This window comes from Takifugu rubripes, chromosome 2, assembly GCF_901000725.2.
Source record: "Takifugu rubripes chromosome 2, fTakRub1.2, whole genome shotgun sequence".
NCBI classification, from domain to species: domain Eukaryota; kingdom Metazoa; phylum Chordata; class Actinopteri; order Tetraodontiformes; family Tetraodontidae; genus Takifugu; species Takifugu rubripes.
In genome coordinates this window covers 9,329,215-9,339,885 of record NC_042286.1, presented here as the reverse complement: position 1 = coordinate 9,339,885, position 10,671 = coordinate 9,329,215, and the positions used below count along the sequence as shown (strand labels likewise).

At 41.9% G+C, this 10,671-nt stretch overlaps 1 protein-coding gene and 1 long non-coding RNA gene across 5 annotated transcripts; one reads left to right on the top strand and one right to left on the bottom strand.

Moving 5' to 3' along the window:
• Nucleotides 1-529: 529 nt before the first annotated feature.
• Nucleotides 530-4,897, bottom strand: LOC115248901 (uncharacterized). 3 transcript variants are annotated; one of them, XR_003887621.1, is made up of 5 exons: nt 4,665-4,760; nt 4,124-4,335; nt 3,529-3,600; nt 3,243-3,364; nt 530-1,102 (listed from the first exon to the last, which is right to left on the bottom strand). It is a non-coding gene; the product is annotated as an uncharacterized lncRNA (long non-coding RNA). The 3 variants fall into 3 exon arrangements; XR_003887620.1 differs by lacking the exons at nt 3,529-3,600; nt 4,665-4,760 and adding an exon at nt 4,771-4,897; XR_003887619.1 differs by lacking the exon at nt 3,529-3,600.
• A 110-nt stretch (nt 4,898-5,007) lies between these two features.
• Nucleotides 5,008-9,628, top strand: otx2b (orthodenticle homeobox 2b). Of its 2 annotated transcripts, none has more exons than XM_003962463.2 (4): nt 5,008-5,284; nt 6,742-6,951; nt 7,420-7,571; nt 8,138-9,628. In XM_003962463.2, the coding sequence occupies exons 2-4, from the start codon at nt 6,855-6,857 to the stop codon at nt 8,759-8,761; spliced, it is 873 nt and encodes a 290-aa protein (XP_003962512.1). In that variant the 5' UTR covers nt 5,008-5,284; nt 6,742-6,854; the 3' UTR covers nt 8,762-9,628. The 2 variants fall into 2 exon arrangements, with proteins under 2 accessions (XP_003962512.1, XP_029688825.1); XM_029832965.1 differs by having other exon boundaries at nt 7,417-7,571.
• The last annotated feature ends 1,043 nt before the right edge of the window (nt 9,629-10,671 follow it).

Here is a 10,671-nt window from a genome sequence, read left to right as displayed (position 1 = left end):
CAAAGAGAGATATTAAAGACGTGAGAGGAGTTGGCAACGCTAGCACTAACGGGGGGGGTGTGCTTGAGAAGTCAGAGTAGGGAGCTCGGGGCGTCGCCAAAGTGTCATTCAATGCAAAGTGGGCTCTGGACAGGCTACAAACACTAATTTACAGATACACATGCAAACATTGCAGAGCAGGGGAAAGGTTTATTGCAGACAATGTGAATGTGAAACCATCCATTCTTACTGTCTGTTTTAAACTGTGTGTTATATGTGTGTAAGTGTGTGTGGGGGTTCTCTCAGGGAGGTGTAATCCTCTGTGGTTGTAGTCCTCCAGTGCTGTTGGGGGTCTCAGAGATTGTCTCTGGGAGTACAGCGACTGACCCTTTCGCATATTCAGGTCAAATAAACAAAACAGTGCTGAGTGAAAGGTTAAAGCGGGGGACTGGTCCCCACGTCGGTCGGTGTGTCACTCAGCCCAATCACACCTCAGGCCCGTGAGGCCAAACAAGAAACCCAGTGGATAACTCATGAATAGTCACAGTTGTGCGAGCGCTGTGACGATTTCTAAAATTTATTATGGGGATTACACAGAGAAATCACACAATGTAACATTTTCAAATGTGTTATGAATGCTTCCCAGAATCCAATTCAAATCCTAGGTTACCAAATAAGCCTGAACAAATCCCCCCTCTACCGAGTTCTCCTTCCTTTGAAGACTGGAGAGGTCCGGTCTGCAGGGCAGGTTTTACAACACCGTGCACACACCTCAGCACGCAGGAGAAAGCTGGGAGAGCCCTACTCATGGCTAAAGTGTCAACAGAGGTAAGCAGACGGACTGACAAGAACAGGCTTTTTATTTTTTAATTCTAAGTAATTCATACATCATGATATCAAACTTAATGAGCAATGAAACCAAACTAGGAGGAGAGTTTTAAAAGTTGAGCTTGTCTTTGGACTTTCCAGATTCTGTGAAGGGGACAACTTTGCACACTCTTTATGTGTAACCTTGAGACAACAGACATTTCTCCTGTCTTTTACTCGTCCTAGTCAGATCCTCCAGCCTTGACTTTGACTTGATTGATGATGTGAAGACGTTTCCCTGCTTGTTGGCGAACTCCTGCACAAACACAAACAATTGTGGCGCTAATTAAAAGGCGTGCTGTGCTAATGGAGAGAGCAAACTTCATAAGCAAGCACACACACACACACACACACACGCGTGTGCGCACACTTAAGCAGCGTCACATTTAGAATGATGCTTCAAACTTATAGGAATTAATTGTTATCACTTTTTCCATTTCAGAAGATAATAATAAACCTTTTAAGCAACACCTATATTTTTAATTTTGTGCAAAAAATCAAGGATAAAAACTGTGTGTGTGTGTGTGTGTGTGTGTGTGTGTGTGTGTGTGTGTGTGTGTGTGTGTGTGTGTGTGTGTGTGTGTGTGTGTGTGAACAAAACTCCTCCCAAACTGACACTGAATGGGGGTCCTCTCCCCCTCTAATCCCTGAGGAGGGGACTGGATGTGTTTTGATGCCCTCTCGGGTCAGTTACATGTTACATTACACAAAGGTTTTGCTTCTTTCTGATAAGGACCAGTGTGGCGGAGCCTCTGACACCTAACTCCGCCAAGGCTCCGTACATTTGCGGCAGAGCTGAGGCGACAACACGCCCGACAAACCTGCCCAGCAAATTAAAAAACAACTTGATGTTATCAGTCTCTTTCTGCCACTGGTGTTTGCTCACATGCAAACATAAACACAAATTTTAATATAATTAAACATTCTCATGTATTTTTACATTTATATTTGAGTGTTGCTGCTATTTTAACACTTTTAGAGGTATAAAATATACATACAATATTAAATTAAAAATATACATTGTGTAGTACAACAGCAAAATGTTCTAACACATATTAAATTTAGCTAAATTATTATATAGGTAAGCTATACAAATAAAATGAGCTTTTTTTCATGTATTGATATAATATTAATATTATCTGTTGGAATGATTAATAAGAAAAATAAAACAAGAGTCACATTTACAGGGATAATATTGAGTGAGGCCAGTTCAACTGAGGGAAGTGATTATATGAATTTCTATATGAATTAACTTTGCAAGATTTCAGTCCCTCTTTTTTCTATTTACTTTTTTAGGCTCCAAATGAATTCCACCAACACATCCCTCATCCTCAGCCATGTGGATATTAAACAAGGAGGGAAAAAAGACAGAAAGCGGGAGAGCTGCATAAATAAGAGACATATATATGTGGTAAACATGCAGCTTTAAATTCAAATAACCTAATTTAATGGAACCGGGCCTGTGTTCCAATTATGCATTTATTTGTTCTATTACATTTACAACGAACATTTATGCATCCTATATTCGGTGATTATGCGTGTATAAGGCGCAGCGCAGGGGGGAGGAGGTTGGTTCCCCAGTAATTATCCAATCTTGAAAAAAGATATTTCTTTTTAAGACCATCAAACAAGGGTCAGACAGTGGGGCCTGTCCAGTGCATTAGGAAAGATGTAGAAGCTACGCATGAACCGGTGGAAATCACAGGTTGGCGCAGGCCTGCTCAAATCCTTACCCTCAGGTTGAGTGTAGAAAGGCGGAGATAAAAGCCGTCGTCGTCAATTAGCCGGGAGTCAGTGGGAGCGCTGCGCGCCAGAGGCGTTTAGCTCCTTCTCCCTTTAAACGTCCTTTTAAGATACAAAGTCCCCGCGGAGGGCCTGGCTTTACACTTTAATAAATTATTTAGCAATTTAAACGCTGAGATCAAGTAGATAACTGCATCACGTCACGATTTTTCACGCAGCAGTTTGAAAGTCTCGCGTTAGAGCGCATTGAAGCAGCTGAATGATACAGAATCCTTTAAAAGGTATCGGATTTTTTTTCTAATTTGTCGTTTATTTGGTTCTATGCGTGCCCCAAATTGTGGTATTTTTTTCCCCGATTAAAATAAAGTGAAAAGAATGTTGGAAAGTAAAACCTTTCTACATGTATTTAAATGTTCTCTTTCTGTGTTTTTTTCTGCTGGAGTATGGCGAGGAATTCATGTTAAAAAAATAAAATAAAAAAGCATCATCAACATCAAAACAATTTAGAAAATTGAGAAAAATCTGGCAATTTGCTCGTCTGTCCCTTTTAGTTCCTGTGAGCATTTAAATACATGCGGATATTCTCCTACAACAGAAATGAACGCGAAAGAGCTGGTTTTCAAACGAACAAACAAACAAACAAACAAGGATACCTGAATGTGCCGCAGTTCTTCTGCACCACACGGGCAAAAGTTTCCCCCGCTCAAATCTCACGTTCGATTATCGAAAGAAATCCAGAGTATTGATCCGTCCAGCCGAGTCCTCTGATCCTGATCTGTCAAAAGAGATGTCACCGAATGTGTAAAGTTGCCACAGGGTGTGTATGCGTGTATGTGCGTGTGTGTGTGTGTGTGTGTGTGTGTGTGTGTGTGTGTGTGTGTGTGTGTGTGTGTGTGTAGCTGCAGCTGATGGCTGGTGTCCCTGCAGCTGCCGCCGCACCTTTGGCTCTGGCCCTCCGCTCTGCAGCCGCGGAGAGAAGCGACTGACGGTTCATGAAGCGTCGCGGTCTCCCTGTGTTTATAAATCTAAATCAATATTCAAATCTGTTTGAAGTGAGCGGGTGTGTCCGTGTGAACGCACGGTGCGCGTTGTATGTGTGTGCGTGACAGAGGGTGTGTGCGCGCGTGTGTAGGTGTTCCACAAAGCCTCTTAAGATGATACATTTACCAATCCGTGACAAAAACCCTCGACATATTATTTTGAGATGGGCACGCAGGTTCAAAATTCAAGTGACACATAGGAGGCTTATTTGTCCTGCAAACTGTGGCTGCTCCAGTAAATATGACACAATCCACAGCCAGAAAACCATGACAACCAAAAGCATCAAATAAAATATCGATGCTATGATTATTATTATTATTATTATTATTATTATTATTATTATTACTATTATTATTGTTATTATTATTATTATTATTATTATTATTATTATTATTGCTGTTTGGTCAATAAGATGTTTATTATCTTTATTATAGAAATAATCATTCAAATAAAAACACATCCACGATTATTCTATCTAATAAATCACACTTACCTTCATATGTGGCTCTGTTATTCCCTTCGTCCCTGTGTGCGTCTTTACGCATCCATGCGTCATTCCTTCTCCTCTCCGGCTGCAAACACAGCTGGTCCGGTTCCGCGCACACACACACTCACACACACACACACACACACGACTCCTCGGCTGGTCCGTGACTTTCCTCGGGAGCTCTGCTGTATGTTGTGGGTGAGTTCGTTGCTGCAGGCCTGTATGAGGTGGATGAGAGCAGATTGGAGGAGAAGACACTTTTAAGAAAAAACGGCTCTAAATCCTCTTTTCTGCGCGGCGCTGGAATGTGAGGGGACGGGGCTTTTTACCCCAGTCTTTCCTCGCGTCACGGGGTTATTTTATGGTATTTCATTATTTTGAAACCAACCAAGGACACAAGCATCTAAATAAATGTTATGTCACGAATGTTCTTAAATCGCCTTCGAACTATTTTTTTTAACAGAAAAACTGTTTTAAAGGACTTTTCCGACCTTTTCAATAGTCTAAATGGAACATAAGTATATATTTGGAAACTCTTTATTATCACCTCTTCATTTAACAGCCCTCATTAACGCCACTCCTGCAATCACCAATGTCAAATATACACAATTAAAGGCTAACTCTCGTAAAAAGCCCACTTCTCTTCATCGTACCGTATATTTATTTTCAATACACCCTCTCTGTGACGGGATGGGGATGTAGGCAGACTTCCTCTCGCTGCTATTGGCTGAGGACCGCGCGTCAAAAAAAAAATCTATCTGGAGACATTTGTTTCTCATAAAAAAAAGAAAAAGCCTCATCCTCCCCACCGATGTGAGAGACGGAGACAGAGACAGACCTCAGCCCAGTCCTGCTGCTCTCATTGGCTGACAGTTTGTACAAAATCCAACTTCACTCACAACACGGCAACAAATCCTAAAGGCGTAGATGCAGCCTCGCCCATCGCTCCTCCGCTGTCGCACCGCTTCGGAACCAGGCGCGCAACGCTCAACTTTAATCCGCACTGTCGTTCCGCCTCTGAAGACGGCTCCTTCTGCTCCCGCTTTCTGCTGGTTTATTCCCATTTGAGCTGCCCGGACGCCGTTTAGCTGCACCGAGTCTGATTATTTGTACTGAGTCCTGGAGGAAAACGACCAGACAAAGAACTTTAACGCCCTTGATACACAGGTGAGCCCTACTTGCTTTGGAAATAATATCATGGTGAGGTATCATTTTTTATACATGTATATACATTCTAATAATAATTGGAGGATATTGTGGAAATAACGGTGGGGCATGGGAAATATATTTTTTAAAAGATGATCGCGCCGGTTTTAAAATCTCTAGGGGTTTTTTAAGTTTAAGAATCATTTCTTAGTAAAATTTAGAATGTAATATTTCGACAGAGGGACTTCTAAAACCCTTTAAAAGAAATTGAACTGAGGGAGGAATATGGGTTCTCTAAAGTGAAGATAAAGGCTGGACCCTCAGTTCAGTCAAATGATTGTGAGCAGGGTAAAGAGGCTGCGTGTTTGGGCACCTAATTATTCTGCAGAAATCCATCCTAACGACACAGATTATGGAAATACACAGGACGCAAATTGCGGGTCTCATCAGGATAATTGATCGAAACAGATGATGGAAGACGAAGCAGAGCTCCGGTACATATGGTAATATAATTCACGAAAGTTGTAGGATACTTTATGTATTTCCACACGTAGTAGTTGAGGCCACAGGACACATTGTCCTTATTGCCCGAATTTCTACTGGAAACGATGCATTTTTGCGCTCTCACACAGATGAAAATGGAAGGGGAAAAAAACGTCGTCAATGGCTGTTCTAAAACAAATATATTCACGTAGGCCTGCTCTGGTCGAGGCCTTCTCCCGATGTATAAAACCAGCACATTATTTTTCATATATTTTAACGGCGGTTTTGTAATTCCACTGACAGATTATCCATTTACGCAACTATACTGCAGCCTTTGATAAACGGCCCTCACACACGTCAAATATCTCTCCGACCTTTAGCACTCTAAAATCCCAATGAACAAAAAAGAAACTCTTAAAAAACAACTTTATTTCCAGCAACAATTATTACAGAAAGACCCGAGGCGGAACCACTGCATCGATTTAACGTTGAGTTTATACAAATGACAGACGCACCTAAGTCGTTAGACAGACAATATACAATATATATATATATATGTATATAAACTATGAAGGAAGGAGGTTGTTATTGAGCGTTTTCCCCAAAACGGGTTTGTGTAAATGTGACAGATTGGGTTGAGGGGGGTTAAAACCGTTGGTTATATTGAGGAGAAAAAAAGAAGTGCAACTAATCAAGACGCACAGTGGGGATGATTGGTGAGGGTCAGTGAAGTTGAAGTGACAGCAATCACGCAGGCACCACCGCATTTCTGCTTAATACCACGCCATTTTTTAACTTAAAAATCGAATTTTCTGCGTCAGAAGTCGAATCATCTCGATCTTAAATTTACTGATTTTTCTGTTGGAGTGAAGGTACTGAATTGATGTTTTTTGGGTTGTTTTTTTACTACTACACTTTTACTACATTGATATGAGATATTTTATTGTATTATCCAGTGGATCTAAATAATATATCTCTCTTTTTTTCTGGAACAGGAGCCCGGTTTGTAGCAGGGACCACAAAGAGAACTGAAGACACCAAGTACATCGACGGAGATCCACCAGTTTTCAAAATTTTCTCCAACTTCAGCCCTCAGACAAACATTAGCATGATGTCGTATCTAAAGCAACCTCCTTACACGGTTAATGGCCTCAGCTTAACGACTTCCGGAATGGATCTTTTGCATCCATCCGTTGGTTACCAAGGTGGGTTTAAAGTCGAAATCGACAAAGATTAAATAAACAAACACTAATTGAAAATTATTGAATGTGGTTAGAAATAAAACGGAATTGTTCGTTAAACCGTTTATGAATTATTTAACAATTAAAGCAAATGGTAGAACAAACAACTTGTTATTACCGGCATGCTTCATTAACTTGTTACACACTCTTGCGCTATCTCTCCAAAGCATGAATCGAAATGGTTTAAGACGTGCATCTGATTTACTGTGTACCTTGTTGTTTGTTTTGTTTATTAAATTACGTTCCATTATTTCGCACTTGATCAAATTGATACAATTGCCTGAAATTGCGCGTAATGATGGAATTGTTCTTTCTTATTTTATTTGCTAAAATTACTTTGGTATTAAATTTAAAAAAAAAACCCTAATAACTATTTTAAAGGTATGCGTCTAAAACTACTACAGTTTTAATGCGTTTCATTTTGTGCAGCAGCAACGCCAAGGAAGCAGAGACGGGAGAGGACTACTTTTACGCGCGCCCAGTTAGACGTTTTGGAGGCGCTGTTCGCCAAAACTCGGTATCCGGACATATTCATGCGCGAAGAGGTGGCGCTGAAAATCAACCTGCCGGAGTCGCGAGTCCAGGTGAGTCCAAAACTCCGGATCTGTGTGAGCAAATGGCGATTCAAGCGCCCATTAGCGACGCTGTCGTCGAATCATAAATGCGTAAAGTGATTTGTGTATGTTTATCTATAAATATATATAAATCATATATATATAATGTATATAGATTTATATTTATACTTATATTTTTATTTTACTTAAAAAGATTGGTAATTCACCGTATTTCAGCCTGTGACTGAAAAAATCCTCCCTGTATCTGTTATTGAGTGGCAAACCAGTCAAGTGAGATAATGCCACTCAAGGAAAGAGTCTTTTTTCCAATTTCACTTGACATTTTTTGCTTAAATGGATTAGCTGAAGAAAGGCACAGATTCGAAACGAAAATAAGTCTAATGAACTAATGTTTTTAATTAAATTAAAAAAAATTAAAAAATAATCGATACAATGTGGAGTTTAAACGTGTGTGTGTGTGTGTGTGTGTGTGTGTGTGTGTGTGCGTGTGTGTGTGTGTGTGTGTGTTCGGATTTGTGGCACATTCTATCCTGCTGTTTAATCGAGCCCTGCTAACATATGTGTGCCTTTCTCAGGTGTGGTTTAAGAACCGGCGAGCCAAGTGTCGCCAGCAGCAGCAGCAGCAGCAGAACGGGAGCCAGAACAAGGTGCGACCAGCCAAAAAGAAAAGTTCCCCGACCCGAGAAGTGAGCTCAGAGAGCGGGGCAAGTGGCCAGTTCACGCCGCCTACCAGTACCACCACAGTCCCTGCCATCTCGACCAGCACCGCTCCGGTGTCCATTTGGAGCCCTGCATCCATCTCCCCGCTCTCAGACCCCTTGTCTACCTCTTCGTCCTGCATGCAGAGGTCCTATCCTATGACCTACACACAAGCTTCCAGCTACAGCCAGGGCTACGCCGGCTCGACGTCCTACTTTGGCGGCATGGACTGCGGCTCCTACCTCGCCCCCATGCACCATCAGCTGTCCGGTCCTGGCTCGACTCTCAGTCCGATGAGCACAAACGCCGTCACAAGCCATCTGAACCAGTCCCCGGCGTCCCTCTCCACCCAGGGCTACGGGACGTCCGGCCTGGGCTTCAACTCCACAGCTGACTGCTTGGATTATAAGGACCAGGCGGCGTCCTGGAAGCTGAACTTTAATGCCGATTGCTTGGATTATAAGGATCAAACGTCCTCGTGGAAATTCCAGGTCCTGTGAGCAGAGAAATCCCATGAAAGTGCAGAAACATTGACGATCACCATCAGACCCGGCGCGGCCATTCCTCAATAAAACATCGGACTGATCCGTTTTCTTTTCTTTTTAAGTGTCAGACGGGCGGGAAGCGCTCCCAGGGGCCTCCGGTGAGCGTCATGGTGTCTCTCCTGAGAGAGGAGAAGTTTAATTTATTTCAGCACTGGCGAAGAGATTTTTCTTTTTGTTCCGTTCGTTCACAGGTCGGAGCCCCTCATCCTCGTCTGTCAGTTTGTGCCTCTTTATGCGCAAAAATAGGAGGTGTTTGAGGACAATGCGGAGAGGACACAACCGCGGAACTTTTGCTTATATGTGAGGATGGACGGACTCCCTCCAGCCGGCCGGCAGGCAGATAGATGATGAGGATGGTGTGTGGACACGGATGCACTACTTTATTTAAGAAAAAAAGTGTTTATAAGGAATCAATATGTAGTTTCTAAGAGACAATCAGTGTGTGTCTTCTATAAATGGTACATATGTGTTTTTTTTAACTGTGCTAGCCTTCGAAACTGTGATCTGTTGTATTGTATGCAATTTGTGAGCCCCCCTCGCATCAGACTCTCTGCTGTGATTTGATTAGATTTCTAACTTCTTTTTTTTTTTAATCAACCGAGGATGCTGACGGTCACATTTCCGGCAGATGAGACTTTTCCAAGCACATGTTAGTGAAAACTAAGGGTTAATTTCAACTGGGAATGACTCTCGGCTCCTGAGAGCTCCGCACTCGCTCCTCTTCATTGATCTCAACACGGTGATTGTGGATCCTTCACTGGCTCCAAAGACAGTGTGACCTCACCGCTGAAAAGACACGAATAAAAAGGTCCTGTGAGCTTACGACCTGTGTGTGTGTGTGTGTGTGTGTGTGTGTGTGTGTGTGTGTGTGTGTGTGAGTGTGTGTGTGTGAGAGAGAGAGAGAGCAATGAAAGAAATATTTGAGAAGTGGAGTGTTGTTTTTACAGGACTTTATTTAATCAAAAATAAAACCTGAGACGAAAAAAAATCCAAAAAGGGCAAAAATGGAAGACGACGTTTTAAAACTCAACCTCAATAATTGGAGATAATTGGGAGAGGCTGGGATTTTAATTTAGCGAGTTTTAGACCGTTTTTCCTACTTTTCGTCAGATGTAATCCAAAAGAACGTGGATGTGAAGCTGTTTCTTCCTGTCGTTATCGGCATTTGGTGTTTAAGAACCGGAATATTTTTTTAAAAAATCAGTTAAACATATTTTAATGGAAAAAAAACAACAACAGACAATTGATGGGTTTAACTTGATTCTGCTCGGGTGGTAGAAGTCTTTTTTCTTTGTATTTCAGTTCAAATGGTCTCAACAAAGACGGTGTTATAGAGAAAGCACCGTTAAATCCCGGCTTCCAAGAGATGTTAATCCCAATATTTTACCGGCGGGGGTTTCTCTGGGGCGCAGGGGCAGAAGTGGTCCTATTGAAAGCCCACCGCATGGGTTTACATGGCTGATCCCCAAACGTGGGACCCTGCATAAACCAAGGTTGCATTTTAACTGGAAATTATCTGTTTACAGATCGGATAATTTGACAGCCCAAAGATGTCAGAGGATTCATGTATTTTTTTAGTTGATCTTTTCTGATTTAAAAAAAAAAAGGCATTTAAAGAATGCAAGCCATTAAGCTGATAGCGCCACAAACTTTATTATTTAACCTAAAAAAAAAACACGTTACATACAGAATCCGTGTAAAACGCGTCATCATAAGATTTGGCTGGAATTGACTTTGGCGCTGCCCGGCGTGGCACAAGAAAGTCAGAGAGAGGCTGTGGGATCAGTCTTTCTGTCTGCTGTGGGCTAATTGTTAGAAGTCCAACATTCAATTAGCATCCTTGACATTGCCAATAATCTCTCTTT